The sequence below is a fragment of the Ischnura elegans genome, chromosome 1 (assembly GCF_921293095.1).
Source record: "Ischnura elegans chromosome 1, ioIscEleg1.1, whole genome shotgun sequence".
NCBI lineage: Eukaryota > Metazoa > Arthropoda > Insecta > Odonata > Coenagrionidae > Ischnura > Ischnura elegans.
The window spans coordinates 29,204,009-29,225,078 of NC_060246.1; the positions used below are offsets into that span (position 1 = coordinate 29,204,009).

The window sequence follows — 21,070 nt, forward strand, 5'->3', positions numbered from 1 at the left end:
CGGCCTACGAGCGACTGTTTCGAAGTGGATTTCTGACGCCGGAGTGACCAGAATCTCTTGCTAACAAATCGGATATGATCGTTGTGGCGTCAGAATATAAATATTTATTTTAAAGTAAAGTACAAAATCACATTTAATGTTTTATGATCCGGGAATAGTTAACGGAATGAAAAACACTAATGGCGTCAGAGGACATATCTACTAAAAACATCATGGCGGTCAACGTGTTAAATCATTTTAAAATCAAATTGGATGATAACAAAAAAATACACATCAATACTAAATTCTGAAGAGAAAGAAAATACAAATGCCTTAACACACACCTACTTGCTTATTGTGCAAAGATATTTCAACTAAAGTTTGCAAATCAGAGAGAGAAAATCATTTCACTTGCCAGGATTTAAGCCAAATCTACCAACAGCTGGTCAGGTATACTGCCACTTTCAGCTTAAAATACATTCACCTAGAAGGAACGCGTCTCATAGGGTTAAATGCTAAAATATCTGTCTGGAAATTGGAAGATGTGTTCAAATTCTGTTTGAGAAAAGTTGAGATTTAGGTCAAAGGTGCCGATTCATATGCTATACGTGCATGCATTTGCGATGCAATACATGATTGGTTTGCAATCAATTTTTCAAATTGTGATCTAGGAAATGTTGCATTTTAAATGTTCATTCAGAAATCCCCCCCTTACCATCTTCCCTTTCTTTCACTCCCCTCTTCCCCGTCCTCTCAATCCAGAAATGCTTTGCTGAGTTGCGCTGTGCAAGCAGCTCTCTGGAGTGTGCTATGAGCAGTGCGACAGCTCCACAAAAAGTTGTTTATGCCATCACTACAGTGGAAGCCCTGCACAAGGATATAAGATATTGTGAAAGACATACCAGAAAAGCGTCCAGGATTTAGGATTGCCACAAACAATGACCTTTTCCAAAGGCTTCTGCTTTCACCAGATCCTTTTATTTCCTATTCTGCGGGGGTTCACCGTAAAGTAAAATATTAGCAGAGGACAAGAAAATTCATCTGGTGATAGCAGAAAATATTTTGGGAGATGAGGAGTCTTCATCCTCTGACTCACAATCAGAATAGGAGTTTAAGCCATTGCTTTAGAGCAATTAGAATTATAAATATTTCTTTATAGTATTTTTTATATTATTACGCTTCAGTGACCAAAATTTCAAGCTTAAATACCCGTTAGTAATTTTTAATCATCTTTTCCTTTTAGCAGCCATTTGATAGGGTCATCATTGTTACCAATTCCATCTTGCCCTCTGACTTGCCCCCAGTAACTATGCTTCCCGCATCACTTAACCTTAGTTTATACTTTCACCGTCCTCTCAAACAATATTTTGGAATAAATCATCCTAAATAAGTTTTATTTCATCTTCAAAATACACGACATGCTAAAATTTTCATTAATCTAGCTATCTTTAAGACCACAGTTATTGTTGACTAGCTTTTTTCAATTTCCACTCACTTTGCGTCGTTGCCTTCAAAGCAAAAGCAGGTGGGCTTTGTGATGTATGCAATTCACATTTCCAGTCCATTTCGTCTTGTTTGAGTGTGCTCATGCTGCACTTGGTTCTTGGAAAACTGTGCTGTTTGGACTGTGTTGAATACTGGTATAGCCTCGTAAATAGGAAGCTTTGTGTCAATCAACTAGAGCTTTAATCCTGTCAGAAATGCATCACGTTTGGCCTCATTCTTTTTTTAATTTTGTGTGTATTATCCAATTGCAGAAACCTAAAGAGACATCTTTGGGCCCAATAAGTGACACACCTAGCATTTAGCCTCCAGAAACAGGGAGAATTGAATCTGGTAGGCCAAAAAAGGTTAGTTGGTGAGATGGGATAAGGATGAAACTGTTCCAGTGCAACTTTATGCATATTTTCCTTTAAAGCTAATGATTTATGGTCTGTGGTTTCGCCGGAAGAAAAAAAAATGTCAGAGGCATGGAGGGCTGAGGATGGATTTGTGAAATCTGCAATGTAGTTTCTTTTGACGTGCTTACATATAATCCCATGGCACTGAGATTCCCTCCAATGGTTATTCAATCTCTTGGGAAGATTCACACTATGTGCCTCTTGTATTTTGCCTGAAAATTTTCCATGGCTGAATTTCTGTTGCATAACCCCGTTAGATATTTTAAACAAAATGTTTCATGAGGATGGCATGCATCGCAGTGCAACAGTGCATGCGAGGAGAGGATAAGAACTCTTTCCACTCCCTCTTATGGGATGCAGCATTCAATGAAGCATTTCCTAATTTAACATTTTGGATTTAGATTCCATATCTTTAGCGAATTCGGATGTGGTGACAGGCATTATCCGCAGATATTTGGATACGAGGTATCTGATCCAACCATCCCTAGTGATTATATATAGACCCTGTCGATGGAATATTTAAATCCATTTCGGGTATGGTTCCAAGAACGAGTGAACACTGGTAAAGATTATTTGCCATTCCTAAGGAATTTTCTTGGTTCATATCTTTTTAAATAGAAAATTCTTTCTAGAGAATTCTTCACCGAAGCATAAGATGTAAACGCCTAATCAAGTCAGGAGTGACAGTAAAGATGATTGGATAAATTACATACTTTCAAATGAGCTAGCAATATTTGAACATTTGTCTCATTTAGAGTGAAAACTGTGTGCCAAACAAGCAACAGTGTTTTTGAGAAAGAAATTGGCCATTATATGACAAAGAAGAATTGCACCGCATAACTGACACTGAGCTGGATTGGCTTGATGAATTACCACTCAGATGGGCTCCAGCCCAAGCTGAGTTTTCGGACTGGTTTCAAAGGTTAGCACACTCGGGCCACTCTCAGACTGGCCTGGTTGGACCAATTTATTCAACAACTCAGGCTGAGCCAGCCAGACTGATTTCAGCTCCATTGGTAAATGCACTGCACAACACAGACTATTTTCCAATACCAGTTAAAGATTTTCACAAATGGGAAAAAGCCATCTTATACTGATGAGAGCTATTCTTTGATCACTTTGTCATTTCCCTGCTGACGCCAGTTTTCTCCTCTTGGCAGATATCATTCAAGTGGCCTCTTGTGCAGAAAAGTCCTTCAATTTTGGAGATTCCATTCTTCGTTAAAATTCTGAGGATGCTTAGAAAAAAAAAAATAGAGGCTTCTTAAAAAGTTTAGGGTCCACAGGTGTGAGCAATAGAAAATTTTGGAATTTGATTTTTCACCTCTATTAATGTAAATATGCTGCACAGTTCCAAAGGGAGTCTTAAGTGTAGGCAAATATGTATAGATTTTTTCAATATGAAAAAATTGGGTTTTTCTGAGTTTGAGCATGGCAGTGACCGGAGAAATTGCTAGAACGGAATTAATTAATCATGGGAAAAATACTTTCATAAAAATTTATTTCAAAGTATCAACTACACAAAATTAAAATGCTTCAATGAAAATGAAATCTGATGATCTGCAAAGATGAAAATTCACTGGCAGTAAGGCAATGGATTAGGTGAAATTTACGTAAAATGGTTACTTGCCAATTAGCTGATGAAGTGATGAGTACTGACTAGGACAGAAATATTCACATGAATGAGCAATTAGAAAAAAATTATCTGTACATGTCATGAGGAGAGAAGGTTTTCAGTCAGCTGGTAAAATAGGAGGACAAGTGCAAACAAGATGTTTATCCCCGTAAATATCGTCAATCCTTCCAACTCGAGGCCACACCTTGTTCTCAGGTCGAACAAACAGCTGTGTGCACAAAATTGTTCAAACCCATTGTAATGAACCATTGCACATGAAAAAGAAAATAAGCAATGATAAGTTATTTGGAAAATTTATCATATGAAGCTACTTGTAAACATATTATTAATAATAATAATAATAATGTTGTCTTTATTTCACAAGCGAATTTAGGACTAGATAGTCCCCTCTTACAATTACCTATCTTGTTTGACAATCACATACATCCATGCCCTGGATGGTGATCATACCACCCAGGCGGGATTCGAACCCGCAACCTCTAGGTTAGCAGCCGGGGACTTTACCCCGGCGCCACCGAGGCCGGCAACACATAACACTAATTAAAGAAGGATGCCTAATAAATTTGTGTGCAGTGTTACTTGCATTTGATTAATTTAACCGATTACCTACTTAATTTTTAGTCAATTAATAAATGAAAAATTAAATTTACCATACCCATAAATATTCATAGGAATCTTAAAAGGTAATAGAGAGACAATTATGAATTATTTTTGGCAGCTACAGACCGAAAAAATGATTTGGAATCACCATTTTATGCTGAAAATTGAAGAAAGGGCTAAAAATGAATAAATCAAGTTTGCTCTGATGGTAAAAGAAGGACTTCATTGGCAGTTTTAAGGTGACAGTCAGATGCAAATATTGGTAATAAATAGCTAAATTTTCTTAGTTTCATCAGCAAACATTCTCACTTGGCCTCCACATTACAAGGAGGATACATGGACAAAGGTATCTAATAAATTATCATGACCTGAAGTAAATATTTGACTTTTTCATACTCACCGCTGGGAATGCTGCTTGCTCTCGAGAGTAGGGTCTATTCCATTCAGACGATATGACACATTCCTGAGTATGAGGAGCCATCTTCAATGGATTTGTACGGATATCCATTTTTCCTTCCTCTATGCTTTTAATTTCTTGCCTAATGCCTGATGTGCAAAATTAGAAAACATTATTTCCTAAACAAAAGCCTAAAGAGCAATTAGTTAGGCTTAGATTGAACAAATTATTCAAATACTCTACTAAAACAATAATGATAAAACTGTAAAGGTTCAGTAGCCTCTACCCAGGGTAAGGGCATACCAGGATCAGAACTACAGGGGGGAGGGGGGCAAGCCATGGTTGTTCAAGTAAGACTTAAGCGTGGAAAAGGTGAATGAAAATACCATTTTAAGGAAACTGTAACAGCTCTTTATTACTTTTTAAAATTATTTGCTTGAAAAATATTATTTTCCTTAAAGACATTTGCAATTTTTGCTTCTGGGGAGGGCAGCTGCCCCCTCTTGCCCCTCGCTGGGTATGCCCATGTCCCAGGGTATATTGAACCTATTACCTTTTGGTTTACAATAGAGCAACAGCTTTTATTAAAACCAATTATTTACGTTAATTCATTCAAATTTCATTGTGATTAATCTACAGTAGGTAAACAAGAATCACAGCTACTGAGAATTGGGTGGCATTCCGTGTAAGTTGTTATAAGCAACATACCAATTCAGTGGTGCCATGAGATACGTCCCAGAAATAATCATGTATGTACTAATAACTTTCAATAAAAGTTTTCAGTGCCTAACGTATCTGGGTTTTAGTAAAGTAGCCCGACTAAAAAAAACTACTCACTGATCATGGCATCACAAAAACGATCCAATTCTGCTTTGTCTTCTGATTCTGTTGGCTCAACCATTAGGGTACCCTGAACGGGCCATGACATAGTAGGTGCATGAAAACCTGTAGAAGAAAATTTTTCCTTTTTCAGCATAAGTATTCATATTTATACTTAGGAATTTAAAAAAAGAGCAAAATGAAAAGTTACAAGTTTTTTTCAAAACATAAATTCTTCAAACTAACCATAATCCATTAATCGCTTTGCAATATCCACAGCTTCAATGTTGGCAGTTTTTTTGAGATCTCGCACATCTAGAATGAACTCATGAGCCACAAGACCATCCCTTCCTTTATACAGTGTAGGATAGTGACCTTCCAGTCTACGACTCATATAGTTTGCATTTAATATGGCAACTTGTGTAGCTTTTCGCAGACCTCTAGGTCCCATCATCTGCAGCAAAAAAAATATTTAGATAAAGAAAAACAACTTCATTTTGAGTAAGTGAAACTAGTCATCTAAAAATTGAACAATTTAATGATTTTATTGAGAAAGTTTCCAAGACGAGAAACAGTTATGCAGGGAAAATTCAATAATTATTGCCTGATAAAAAAATATAGAAAAACATAAATTAAATCAAGGAGAGAATGGTGTGTTAATCATAAACAAGGCTTAATTCATATTCTTTGATGTGTGTATCTGAAAATATTTCAAACTTCAATTCCTAAAAATGAGGTAGGAATACTATCAGACACAGGTGTTAAAGAAAAAAATAGTCACATGAGGACATAATTTCAATAGAAAAGCCAGATACTAAATAACAATACTAAGTAAAAATCTATTCCACCTTAATGTAAGCCCATGATATAGGAAGAATAGCAGAGGATCCAAATGGCGCAGCACTCACAACGCCAAATGATTTAGCTGCTCTTCCCAAATCAGCCATTGGATTAATCACTGGATGACTTGGCAGGAATGGAGCCAGATGATCTTTCCTAAAAAATGATACAAAAATAAACCTTCATATATGGGTTCTGAAGAAACTACAGTGGAACCTCGTTAAAGCGAGTACGGGCTATAGCGACACACCCGCTATTACGAGAGATAGCCGATGCACCGTCAATTGACCCTATAATAAGCGTGTTAAAAAATTCGTTTTTACGAGACCCTTTCGGTGTTGGCTCTCGCCATAGCGAGGGTTTAACCGCCGGAAGACTTTCATGAAGACTCCTTAACCCCTGTAATTGCTAGCGATCTGTTAGAAATGAAGTTAATGGAGTGCTCAGTCTCAAATTTATGTGGTAAACTGTCGTTCGATAAATATAATGATTGACGAAACAATGCTCTGCATGATTTTTATTCAGTGCGGCGCTAATTAATTGTTTGAATAGTTAGTCGTTATTTGAGTAAGGACATTTAGTGATGCAAAGAAACATCGCCTTTCGTCTGGATTTATGCTTACGTTTATCGGATAGATGTTTATCTGTCGCCGCACCACTCCTGTTCCTGTATATCTGTTTGCAACAGGTATAGTGGCTATTATTTGCTCCACCTCCGGTAAAGCGACAATTCGATATAGCGAGTGTTTATTAGTGCACCGTGGGGTGTCGTTATATCGAGGTTTCACTGTAATTATACAGCATGAATATCATCATTAAAAATTTTTCTATGATAATTATAGTACATCATAAAAATTTTGATAGAAAAATGGGGTGGAATGGAAAAATAATGCAGGTATTTGAATATTTCTCATTAAAGGATTCAAAATATCACAATGGAAAATTGACGTTACAACTTACAAATATAAATTTATCTTAAACAACAGTGCTTTTGATGCCAGTGGCTAAAGAACATGCCATTTCACATAAAATTCTGTCAGCAAATAATAAGTACTACCATCTCAGATCAATTAATCAATACATGACCTATTCCAAAGTTTCAAATACATACATACAAAGAGTTGAAAACATAAAATATAGCAATTGCAATTTATCAATTATTCTTTTTAAAATAAACAAGGCTAAATTCAACAAATTCATTGCTTGATTTCCAACTTTTCATGATGCTTTTCATTATTTTTTTGGATACGTATTTTCGTTTTGGCATCATTATTCATGTACTGATACCATATTCATCCCATAGAAAACAAAAACTATATCAAGCAACCTTGAATGACCATTTTTACACAATTTTACCAGAACACAATTTTCATTGGCCCAGTTACAACTCATCTACCCAGTAAATGCCTATCTATGTTTTATCGGTAGATTGCATGGAGGATAAAGAAGGTAAAATGATTTACAAATAATGATGAGCACATATTATGTAGTATGAGATACCTTTCATTTGCTCACAACTACATTTGGAAGTTGGTTGCTTCATGTTGTTATCCTAATGTACAGACAACACACCACAACTTCTACCTGGTGAGCCACATACAAGGTAATATGAGTGGGGTTCAAGGTGAACCAAAAAGATAGCAGATCATCCGAGTTTACTCATATTGGTTGCTTTTCCTATCGGATAATGCTGCTGCCACTTTTTAAGTTTCATCTCATCACTAAAGAATATTTGTAACATTTATCCACTTACACTCCAATTGGTCCCATTCCAGGTCCACCTCCGCCATGAGGAATGCAAAATGTTTTGTGAAGATTGAGGTGAGAAACATCGGATCCATAATCTCCAGGTCGACATAATCCAACTTGTGCATTCATATTGGCCCCATCCAAATACACCTTGGGATTTAAATATATAAATATAAAAAATTTGCACAACTAAATATGTAAATATGCTGACCTACTTCGAAATAATAAAAAAAAAACAACTTTACCTGCCCTCCATTGTCATGAACCATCTGACAAACATCTCCAATAGTTTCCTCAAATACACCATTAGTGGAAGGGTAAGTGATCATTAAGCAAGCCAAATTCTTCTTATGCTTCTCCACCTGCAAATAGTTTTAGAATCAATCATTGCATTCAGATAAAATCTCACTCCGAGTTATTTTTATACAGCCAACAAACATTATCTTACTTTTGCTTGCAGGTGCTTCATGTCAATACTCCCATCTCGAGCAACATTTATGGGCTCAACTTTCATTCCAGCCATCTGGGCTGAAGCAGGATTAGTACCATGAGCCGAGGTTGGTATAAGACAGATGTTTCTATGACCTTCATCCCGTGCTTCCAGGTATGATTTTATGGCTCTTAATCCTGCATATTCTCCTTGAGCTCCACTGTATTAAGAAGTGAATAATTAATTTTTATTTATATTAACAGATAGGTAGTTACTAATTCAATGGAAGCATACCATTTATGAAACAGAAAAAATAATTCCTTGCCTGTTTGGTTGGAAGGATATTCTATCATATCCTGTAATTTCACATAAATCTTCTTCCAATTCACGAAACAACTGAAGGTAGCCAATTGATTGTTCAAGAGGAACAAATGGATGGAGCTCAGTAAATTCAGGAAAACTGCAACCCATCATCTCTGTAGTGCTAGTTAATTTCATTGTACAAGATCCCTACAACATGATGAAAACATATCAATCATGCGATAAAAATTAAAGGCATATTATTTTGTTTATACCAAATTTTATGCATATCCCGTACGTCTTACAAAGCAAGGGAGCAAGTTTTTCAAAATGACCAAAAACATGCTGTAGTATGCAACATTTTTTTTACCAAACCTCTCATTTCATGAAAGAATTAGTTCCCAGATGCCACATTACTCAAATGTCCAATTTGTGGCAAGAGAAATTCAAACTATTCATTTTGCATATCAGTATGAGCATAGACACATACAGGATATTTTTTAACCTAATCCCCAAAAACATGCACAATACATAGGCATAGTTCCCACTGCCAGTTCCCACTGCCATAAAAATGTTTTCCCAGATGTTTAATTTTAAAGTTCCATTCATTCAGTTTTTATATTACCCATAAGGCCACACCACTGAAAAATCACACATATGATGAGAATAACATTCCACCCACAGAATCTTTCTAATTTTTACTTGATTTTCTCTAGTGAAAAGTTTGCTCTTACCAAAGGAATCATTGAATGCACCAAGGAGATGTCTTTATTTTCCAGGCTCTTCATGTAACGAACAATTCGACTCTCAGAGTGGTGACTGTTGAAAACTGGATGAGACAAATAGTGGGACGTCCTCAGGAAAGGAGATGATTTAATGCTTTTACTCTGAATCATATCAAGTCCACACCTTTCAACTAGCTAAAAAAGGAAAAGAAAATTCATTATACCTATGTATAATGATAGCAGCACCTCCATTGCATTTTGGTGGCTAACTTTTGGAACTCCATATTTAATTTTTATTTCTGAACATTACTTGAGACACAGTTCCGATCATGGTAAAAGTGTAAGAACATGGCATTGTCGTCCAGTTCTGAGCTATCCTGAAAACTTTAGCACCTTAGTTAATCAGGATGTGGTCAAAATTTGAGTTGCAAGATTTTACCCAAAAGGCCAAAGACAAACAAGAAAGAGAGTATGCACTGTAAAATACTGTACGTATTGTACAATTTAACATGGTACAAAGGCCCACAGGAACAGGGGCGCATCCAGGAATAAAGGCTGGGGTAGGTTTAGGTGCAACTAATACCGGGGTGTGTGGGGGTATGGTATACCCACCAGGATAACGATAGGTGCGAGATTATTAAATTGGGGAATTTCAAGATAAATGGTGAGTTTTACTGCTTTCTGAGGGACATTTTATTAATCCTTACGCTATTCTATTAGTAATAACAATCCAATTAAGTAAAATGGATTAAACTTAAAAATTTCTCCTAGCTCTGGAGGGGGTTTTAGCCCCCAAAATTACCCCCCCCCCTCGCTGCGCCACTGCACAGGAAGACCACAACTCCCATAAATTCACCAAATAATGAAGGATGCAGGAGCTATTAGGAAATGAAAAGAGAGGTGGAAAGATAAGGAATGGAAAGTGTCAAGCAATGTTCAGATTGACAAACAGAGGAGGAGAAAAATGATCGACCTAGGTATATCATCATTTTTCATAGAAGTGCACTTAGTAGTAAATGGTAGATTGCATTACCTGTTCAGACTTTCCAATGTATCCAAAAACCCACAATATGTCATCAATGTCACTGGTGGTGACAGTTTCATCCAGTGATATTCCAACCTGGAAAATGAGAAAATGAGTAATTTACAGTCACAATTTTTTTTTCAATTAAATCTATATTCTGTGAACATTTTTAAGCTTGACAATCATGTTTGCATTGGAAAATGTAGGAGCAAAGTTAATTTTGATTCCACACAACAGGTAAACATAGTACATAGCTATCAATAAAAAAAATAGCAAAATTTTCCACTTTTAACAGATTTCTAACCAATAAACCATCCTTGATATGACTTCAAACATCAATCAATGCTAATGCAAAATACTCAAAAAATATATCCTCCCCAAAGTCTATACCTAGTACCATGAGTGTTGGTAAACTTACCATGGGAATATGAGGAACCTGAATAGCATTATGGTTTGCTCAGTGGCCCAGAAAGCCAATATCCTATATGTAGTTTGATACCTGGTTTAGGGGATTTTTTTCCTAATCGAATCAAAAAGGAAACAATCTAGGTTTCAAAAGTTAACAATCATTCTCAAGGTGACCACAGTAAGTTCCCATATTAATTACACATGTGCCTATGTCTTATGAGGTGTTGATGTAATACGGTGGAATAGGGGAGACAATGAATAGAAGAAGGCGGGAGAAACAAGTCTGATAGGTGTAGTTCAGCAGGCAATGGTTGGGCAACAGTGATGAGGGGTGAGATAAGGGTATAAATCAAGTTAGGCCAGGTCAGCAGAGTCAGGAGCAGTCTAGTAATGACAGAAAATTAGCATGAGGATACACATTCATTTGACAATGATTTATTTTAATGGGATGCTAGAGCATTAGAAATATAGAAAAGATTCTTTTCATGCAGGAAAGACAACATGGAAAATTAAAAGTGCTTAGGTGTACTTATTTCTGAAATCACTACAACAATAGTTAATAATCTAATGGTCCAAATGAAGCATAAATTTTTAAGTCTTTGGTCTCCTGGCAATTTTCCCAGAAAGCAGGATGAAAAGTAGTACATTTTGCAAATGGCTATGGTCCTAAAAATGTTCCAGAGTAATACAAATATATCTCATGAATGAGGAAATAATTCAGATTAAAATGCAATATTCATGAGAATTGGGAAGTGAACTAAGGAACTTATGTTTTCTTGGACACTCTGCAAACCACAATCTATCACTCTACAATATCCAGCCTTGATAAATTTGATTTTTAGGTAAATCGTAATCATAGGCAGGTATAATTCAATATATTCTTATTGATAAATGCTAGTGATTTTTTGGCCCCTGGAGTGCTAACTAATTTTCTAGGTACTACACTAAAATTGTGGAGGTATTTTTGCTGATTTTGCAGTAGTTAAGGAAAAAAATTGTCTCAAAAACATGTGAAGGTAAAGCATTCAAATACTCAAGGAAAACTTAAATACATGAGGCGATTTTCAATATATTATTGGCTGATTTTTTAACAGTATATGAGTTCAGTAATAATAATAAAAAAATTATAATGGTAAAATAAATTGAATCTTGACTTGTGGGAGGAGTGCTCACTCTTTGCACATTTTGCGAGAGACATGAGGAGTATGATACCAATCCCGGCACTGTTAGGGTTACTAGAGGATTACTATGTTCTCTTTTAAAGAACAAGATAATGCTATGATAATTTATTTTATTCCTCGAGTAGATTCAATTTCGCAAAATATGAATTTCCAAAGAATTTAATCTTGAATTATCGTACAACCAGGAGAACACATTTGGCAGGGATTAATCTATTACTAAGATTCACTTTGTTATTCAATGAATTTTCACTGTTGCTTACCCTTTCATCAGTAAAATATCGTAGATTAATTTCTTTTTGGCGAGCTCGTAGCTGAATTTCACTTTGTTGCATGGCAGGGACAACACACAATGTATCAAAGAAAAGATCTTCCTTCACATCATTCCCAGCTTCTCTGATTCCTAAAAGAGATAAAACCTTAGCACAAGAATTTTAGGTTCATACTAAACAGTCTAAACAGCAACCCAAAACTTCATATGTATTATAATGCCAAGTTTTAAAGAGTAGCATACAGTGCAACCTCGATATAACGACACCCCACGGTGCACTAATAAACACTCGCTATAGCGAATTGTCGCTTTACCGGAGGTGGAGCAAATAATAGTCAATATACCTGTTGCGAACAGATACACAGGAACAGGAGTGGTGCGGCGACAGAGAAACATCTATCCGATAAACGTGAGCATATATCCAGACGAAAGGCGATGTTTTTTTGCATCACTAAATTTCCGTACTCAAATAACGACTAAATATTGAAAGAATTTATAAGCACAGCACTTAATAAAAAATCATGCAAAGCATTGTTTCGTCAATCATTATATTTATCGAACGACAGTTTACCACATAAATTTGAGACTGAGCACTCCATTAACTTCATTTCTAACAGATCGCTAGCAATTACAGAGGTTAAAGAGTCTTGGTGTAAGTTTTTCCGGCGGTGAAACCCTCGCTATGGCGAAAGCCAACACCGAAAGGGTCTCGTAAAAACGAATTTTTTAACACGCTTATTATAGGGTCAATTGACGGTGCATCGGCTATCTCTCGTAATAGCGGGGGTGTCGCTATAGCCCGTACTCGCTTTAACGAGGTTCCACTGTAGTTATTATAGACATATAGTGACATAATGGATAGTGTGCTGCAGTAGCAAATGGATGGTCCTAAGTTCAATTACAATAAAACCATTTCAAAGCTCTTCATAATCAAAATCATTCACATGTAAATGAGGTTTAGTCACCCAGCAGCGAGGGGGGGGTTTTGGGGGATAAAACCCCCCCCAGAGCTCAGAGAAATTTTTAAGTTTAATCCATGTTACTTGATTGGATTATTATTACTAGCATAGTGTTAGGATTGATCAAACATACCACAAAAAGCCGTAAAACTCGCCATTTTGAACCATTACCCTTGAAAAATTTTTCGAGGAGTGACCCCCGCAACTCCTGCTTACCCTGACGGGTATGCAATACCCCCTTACCCCCAAGTATTAGTTGCACCTAAAACCCCCCTGGGCTTAATTCTTCGCTGCACCCCTGTAGTCACCCATCCCTTAATTTGTGATTTCAGCCATACAAAAATGAAAATAGCCTGTAACATCACCTATAAAAATGATGGTCAAATAGAACCACAGGGAAGCAGGGATGGATACTGTACTGAGTGCGATACACCAATGTAACAAGGTAAATATTTCTCACAATTACATACTCGGGGGATTTGACCAGAGGACTTCACTTATACTCTCTTGACATCCACACTCAAAAAGGCATGCAAAAAATGGAAAAATGAACTTCAGCTGAAAAAGTCGGAAACTAAATTTTTGCAGTAATTTCAAAAAAAGCATAAAATTTTCTTAAGACTTGATAATTTATGAATGATTTAAGTTAACAAAAATAGTATTTAACCCAATAAGTACCAACTTGCATTTTTATTTTTGAAAAAAAATTATTATTACTCTTTTACGTCAAATTTCATAGTAACAATGATCCAAAATATAACTTCAAAAGCTTTTCAATCAAATTATTTCACAATATTTTACTTCTGAACAAAGAATCTTCCTTACCTGTAGCCAACACAAGAGCCTGATTATGGATTCTTGAGGCAATCCTTTTCAAGCCTTTGGGACCATGGTAAACTGCATACATAGCAGCCATATTTGCCAATAATGCTTGAGCTGTACAGATGTTACTAGTGGCTTTATCTCGGCGAATATGCTGCTCTCGAGTTTGTAGGGCCAGGCGATAAGCATCATGTCCACCTGAATCTCTAAAAGAAATTCATAAATTTTCATGTAAAACTATTAGTGATCATAACATTTAAAACAAGAAAATTAACTCTTAAAATATCAAAAATGTCTTCAGAAAAGTAAAATAGCACTACCATAATTTATTCAGTCCATACTAATCTATTAGGGCTCATTACCTACTAAGAATATCCATTTTTGTGCCTAAATTATCTTAAGTTATATGCTTACCTTTACTTATGTTACAAACTATAATGAAATACATATTTGGTGGAAAAGAGCTATTGATAATAAAATCAAAATTCAACCCCCCCCCCCCTCCCCCCCCCAGCCAATATCATGGTGAATCTAAGCATTTTAGCACAACTGGCATAGAGTTCGCTCAGCAAGCAAAAAGTTCTGGGATCGAGTCCCAGTTCGATGCAATATTACCCTCTAATTTCTGGCTTTTTCCATCAACAACAGCAACTCTGTCTTCTCCCAATTATTAATTCTTATATTATGTGCTCCTATCCCTTTCTTTCCTATTCTGTGAATTTATATTGACTGATTACAGTTATGGCATTGTGTGAATGGACGACTGGTGTACATATGTATATAAATATATACCTATGTGGGTGTGTGATATGAAAAGCATTGAATTGAAGAAGATAAGACAGGCAGAAGGCAATTTACCATATGTAATTTAAGATGAACTATAATTTAAAGCCATGCCACTATGTCACTATGTATGTCACTCTCACCTAAGTTTGGGTGATTGACCCAAAGAGGGTGAAACAAGGCAGTCAAATTAAGAGCTGCTAGATCCAAACTCAAGAAAAAGTGAACTGACAAAAAAGTAAATACCGTATATCATTAACTATACACACACTTATTATTTTGGATACTTCATAATACATCCAAATCCATTTTAGTCAACTGTTTCACATCCAAGAGGAAAATTTCAGCCCTTGAAGTCGAGTTAAGGGATTAATAGAATACCCACTTCATTCACTTCAACTTCGATACAGCAATGCCCTATTGATAAAAATGATGAAAAATGCTACGTATTCAAAGTATAATACAGGAAGATACTGCCGTGGAAGAAGGAGGACAAATGAATATAATGCTTATGGAAAAGTCTAAAATATTAGTAGGAAGAGTGTAACGAACTTACAATAAGTTGAGAATAATATGGTTGAATAGTACATAAAACATGTCACAATTATGTACAACGAAAAATTGTGTGCCTCTCCCACATATTGTAATTTAACTATGGTTGATCAAATTTTATAATAATAATAAATGACAATCCTACCTAGTCACGCCGATCATTCTTCCTGGCATGAGCCTCACCAGGGATTGATGGCAGGCAAAGAAACCAGCATGAGGCCCTCCATATCCTAAAGGAACTCCAAATCTCTGAGTCGACCCCACAGCAATATCAACATCGAATTCACTAGGAGGTCGAATAATTGTAAGTGCCAGTAGATCAGTGGCACACACAACTAATGTCTTGATATCCAAAGGAAAAATTAGCAGTTAAAAAACATGATCCACACAAAGGATCCAAAGAAAATTTCTAAAATAATTACCCCATTTTCATGAGCCTTTGCTGAGAGTTCTGAAAAGTCTTTGATACATCCATCTGTGTCAGGATACTGGAAAAGTATACCAGACACATCCCTGTTTTCCAGGATGGCATCAACATTATCATTAGCAAGATCTGTCATGACAACATCGAGTCCTTGTGCCTCTGCTCTCGTTTGAACAATACTTATTGTTTGTGGATGGAGCTTAGTGGAAAGTACAATCCTTCTTCTTTTGTTATGCCTAGAGGTACAAAATGAAAATTTATCAGACCAAGTAAAACCAGATAATAAAAGTAAATAGAATAAATAAACCTAAATAGCAAAAGCTTAGGGAATTGACCTGTCTCTCAAAATATGTACCAGAGTAAATATTTGGTACTGAAATTGTACGAAGAATACATCCAAAAAATTACAATTCAATATAAATAATTGACTAAAATAATACACCGGTTCACTCTTAACGTACTTAAGCAATGGTTTTGGGATTTTATACCTGTACCATGGAGGTGAAGGAGAGCAGTTTTAAGATTTAAAAAAATTAACCATTAATTACTATAGAAGGTTAGGTTACTATACCAATAGCATTGTGATAAAAAATGTTGTAAACTTGTTACCAAACCTTCTCGTAAGGACAGGTTAAATTTAAGAAAACTGCCCTCCTGAAAAATCATGAAAATGGACATACAAGTGTCCTTTACCTGCAAGGTACGAATATATTTTAAGCAAAATCAAAAGCCTTGCCACAAATTACATACAATAAGGCAATACAAATAGACAAGGAAGTAAAATGGCTAAAAAAATGAACTCTTAATACATATGTTGTATAGATGAAATATGAAAATACTATACCTATAACAGAGACTCATGGCTTCCGCAGCTGCAGTTCCTTCATCCAAAAGAGATGCATTGGCAACTTCCATCCCAGTTAAATCACAGACCATTGTTTGAAAATTTAGCAAACCCTCCAGTCTTCCTTGTGCTACTTCAGGCTGATATGGAGTATATTGAGTAGTCCTGAAACATTAAGTGGAAAAGACTGATGCATCTCACTACTGACACATTTTAAATGTTTCAAGAAAATTGATTCCATGAAAAATGAATTCCATATTACCATCCAGGATTCTCAAACATGTTCCTCATAATGGAATGAGGTACATGGCAGTTGTGATAACCCATTCCAATGTAGCTGCGCCACATTTTGTTCTCCCTCCCGATTGCTCTAATCCTTTTTAAAAGAGCAGACTCAACTGAAAATAATAATAAAATATTATCTTTAAAAAATTTATACAATTGAATACCTTTCAGTTCCATCCTTTCTTTTTGTCCATGCTAAAAAAATCAAACAATTCGAACACATCTCAGAAGGGATGGCAATTTCATCTAGGCATGAAATAATTAAACAGGAAGTATTAAGAGCCATTATTAAAATCGACGGTTTAATCGATGTGAGATCATTCTATAATCTTTGATTATTTGCTTGTTTTGGTAAATTGTCCACTACAGATTGAATCTATGATCATTCATATGTTGTTATTAGATAGTTTGAGTTTAAAATGTCTAGCCTCCAAAGAATTACTTGGTGAAGCTTCTAATATATTTAATCCAGCTGGATGGTCCACATTACCAAAGTCTTAATTAATCCACAGATTGAATTATAGGACTTAATTTCAAATTTACAAATTTTCAAATTTTCGTTATTTTCTTCTTTAGGTAACAAATGATATGGCTAGCATGACCTCATAACCATACCTAGGGTAAACAACCATTAACAGCAAAATACTATGAGAACATTTTGGTTTTGAAAATATTCAGAATAATTGCCATGGAAGCAAATTCCCCTGGACCACGAATCAAACCACAGACCTGTGGCTTTCTGGACCACAGCACAGGCCACTATGCTATTCAGGTTCCTTGATTCCCATCCCAATTTACCGAGGTTCATTGAGCTAAGTGTGAAGCCCTGGTAATAACAAAAACTCAGAAGATTCTTTGATATCTTCGATAAAAAATACCGACGAATCTATGAACAATGAAGCTGAGATCTGTCATTTAAATTTAAGTTCCCCACAACGAATTAAAAACGGTGATTAATCAAACATATATTCAAAGATTGAATACAATCTGAAAGAACTCACAACTATGAATACAAATTAATGCTGATTAATTGTTTGAGTCGCACAAAATTTGCTAGCAGAGCCAGTCGGTGGAAAATAAATAGAGTGAAAATTAAAAAAATAATCATGCTTAGTAAATACGTAACAGTTTCAAAACCTCAGTGACAGCAGAGGCAATAAGTAGTATAGTCGTAGTAGTCAAAGGTCAAGAAATCCGTAAAAATTTGCTATCAAAGGTAGTTATAGTGTTCCTTGACCCCTTTTCCTTGAACTCAACTTTCATACAAATGTGACCTGGCATTGATGATTTATCCGGCATAGTATGCAACCCACATTACACATTTTTATCTTTCATTTACCGGGAGTGAGACTTAAATAATAAAGGCCAACGCATCACACGTCACGGAAGTAAAGCCTTATAATTTCGCTTTAGCCAATGAATTTACATTTGCACATTATAATACAGCAATACCTCAAGGGCTGTATGTATATATAAGGGATTTTAAGAGTGATCAATGAAATCCATCACCATCTAGTAAGGGAATTTTGGCATTCTAAGGAACCCCTGTCCGGAATACACCCAAGAGATACGTTTAAATTGAAGCAACCAATTCCTCCGCAGATTTCGTCGAGAGAGGCCATCGAATTCCATTTTAACTGCTAAGTAAGGGGATTTGGAGTGTTTAATCCATTTATTTCCATATTGAACCTGATTTTATGATAATAATTCCCAATAATAAATAGAATGAGAAACCGGGCATATTCCATCGGAAAACGATGCATTTACTCCGACTGTATCAAAAGAATGGGGAAATTTTTAAAACAGGGTACCAAGTAGAGGGTTTTACAATAATTTTAACAATTTTCGCAGTCGAAAAAAAACTTCATTTTTTAAAGAAATCTTTTGTAAATTCATGATTTTTCATTATTTTGTTTTCTTACATAATCAAGGAAAGTAATTGTGTTTTTATATTTCGGCGAGGAAGAGGGGTTCGGACCGCCGGACTCCCCTAACTCGCTACTCTAATGGGTGCGGACACAGCTCTACCGCACACTGGCTGCGCCAACTTACTCTCCTATGCCAGCGGTCAAAATCGGACTTGACCGCGCGATCGGAATGGGTGTGTTCTGCGATATCACGGACTACACGAATGACTTCAGAGAGAGATGTCCCTCGCTAACCCCCTCCCACGGCCAAAGCATTCCACCTTCCAAGAAAGCTGAGAATATTTTAAAGTTTTCCAGCGAATTACCCAATACGCGAGGAATAGATAGAAATATCTGAGTATTTGATCTACGCAGAGTAAGTCAAACTGGCCCTTTCAAGGTATAGATGGAATACACGAATTTCGAGCGCAGCGGAAAACGTAGTTTTTCGTGGTGGTCATGGGGAACAACTTTTGAAAGCGACAATCCATCCAGAAAACTGACCATGAATTCACATCCGTAATTTCTTTCGCAACTGCAAAATACTCGGTGAAACGTCCTGAAACAGCCACCTCTGAATGCAGCCAATTTAGCTCTAGAAGTAAACTTGAATGCTTCCCGAACAAATAATGTTCATTCCCCCCCCCCCCCTTTTAGCGTCAATTATAATTCTGTCCCTATTATGGCTCCTTATAATGGGATATATGGGAGTAATAACATCAACAAATTAAAAATACGCCTAAAAGTTTCCCAAACGATATAGAACCACCCCCTCGTGCCACATACCTAACGTCTCTCGATATTCCGTAACTCCACCACGCCAGGTGTTTGTAGGAGGGTCTTCAATGCACTATGAATCTAAATGGTCATGTTCTACTTGTTAATTACATACAATTATTGTAGCCATTAGACAGTCAATTACAGTCATATTCAGAGACGATCCTGATTCCAGAGCACCCTTATCTCTTCCTTGCACGTGGATTCGCTCAACAGCTATATCACAGTGTATCGTAACACCCGCGTTCGGGGAGTCATCAGTGTATTTTCATAAAAACTTAGGTTAGAATATTGAACATGAATACTGTTGTATTTTGGACCAAAAACGGGTCCCAATACAAATGGGTAAGGAAGCGAGAAGTGGAGTAGAGCATAACTGATCCAGGTGAACTTCGAAAAGGATTAAGTTGTAAGTATTTTACATACTTGGACGAAAATTTTAGGTGAAAAGGAGGAAAAATTTCACAGGTACACTGTTTATCTTAAAATCAAATTACGTATGTAAGCATTAATCAAAATAAAAGAACAGTGAAATAGAAATTTTGGCTACTTTTCTGGCATTTCTTCGAAATTAAATATTCAACGAGCACACACACACACACCCTTCAGAATAAAGCATAATTTAGCGATAATAACGCATGCATTAGGTGAAATTTTACTATAAAAATTATCCAAGGAAAATACACTTCGATTCTCTCTGTAGTCCCATTATTTATAATTTTTGCATTATAGAACTAGTGCGCCCCCACCCAATGACGTAATTCATCCCTTGGGAAGGGGGGACATTTATTAAGAAGCACGATATAACATTTACTTACAAGAGACTATAATTTTTAATAGTAAATTTGCGTCTCTCATTGCACCAATCTGTTTCTGAATAAAGCTACGACCAATTGACAGATATATTCACAAATGCGTAACGCAGGTGCCCAAACACCGGATTAGGAAAAATTAACATGAACTCATCTCTTGAAGACATCACTCGCTATGGGGGCATATACATTCAGTAAACACGTGTTTTAATTTCCCAGGATTTTCGATTTTTGGCTCTGCCTCCCCTCTCCCCTCTAACCCGTGGACCGCTGAGAAACGGTTCCCGCTTCCCGGCTAAGCCAACTCGCCAACCCCCACCTTCCTCGTAAAACGAAAAACTTCGTCACGCCGAGCTAAGCCATCAGATCGGAGAGTTGAATGGGAATCGATCGATATATAGTTAGAATTCCTTCGAATGCGGCGTTAAACATCGATTCCCCGTCTCAACATGGGCAAGTACACGCACGCACGCAGTTGTTGGATATTTGTTCCCCCTCTGTTTGGACATAATTCTAAATCTATGCCTGAATGACGCTTTAATTTCCATAAATAAGTCGATGGGCCATTAACTTTTCAATGTATGGGTAAATGATAGCGCAAGTTACCACCAACTACATAATACAACCACCTGCGTCACTTTCGGGTTC

General features: G+C 36.4%; 1 protein-coding gene across 1 annotated transcript in view; it reads right to left on the bottom strand.

Annotated features, from left to right (window-relative positions):
* Window positions 1-3,364: 3,364 nt before the first annotated feature.
* Window positions 3,365-21,070, bottom strand: part of LOC124157769 (glycine dehydrogenase (decarboxylating), mitochondrial) — a 30,118-nt gene continuing 12,412 nt past the window's right edge. Inside the window, exons 3-19 of the mRNA XM_046532777.1 lie at window positions 16,904-17,039; window positions 16,642-16,806; window positions 15,796-16,033; window positions 15,519-15,715; window positions 14,042-14,244; window positions 12,250-12,389; window positions 10,410-10,496; window positions 9,386-9,571; window positions 8,677-8,861; window positions 8,370-8,571; window positions 8,167-8,283; window positions 7,926-8,071; window positions 6,181-6,328; window positions 5,579-5,786; window positions 5,351-5,458; window positions 4,517-4,662; window positions 3,365-3,724 (exon numbers count right to left, since the gene is read on the bottom strand). Of these exons, the coding sequence (XP_046388733.1) occupies window positions 3,614-3,724; window positions 4,517-4,662; window positions 5,351-5,458; window positions 5,579-5,786; window positions 6,181-6,328; window positions 7,926-8,071; window positions 8,167-8,283; window positions 8,370-8,571; window positions 8,677-8,861; window positions 9,386-9,571; window positions 10,410-10,496; window positions 12,250-12,389; window positions 14,042-14,244; window positions 15,519-15,715; window positions 15,796-16,033; window positions 16,642-16,806; window positions 16,904-17,039 (2,723 nt within the window). The 3' untranslated portion in view covers window positions 3,365-3,613. The remainder of the gene's footprint in view (window positions 3,725-4,516; window positions 4,663-5,350; window positions 5,459-5,578; window positions 5,787-6,180; window positions 6,329-7,925; window positions 8,072-8,166; window positions 8,284-8,369; window positions 8,572-8,676; window positions 8,862-9,385; window positions 9,572-10,409; window positions 10,497-12,249; window positions 12,390-14,041; window positions 14,245-15,518; window positions 15,716-15,795; window positions 16,034-16,641; window positions 16,807-16,903; window positions 17,040-21,070) is intronic.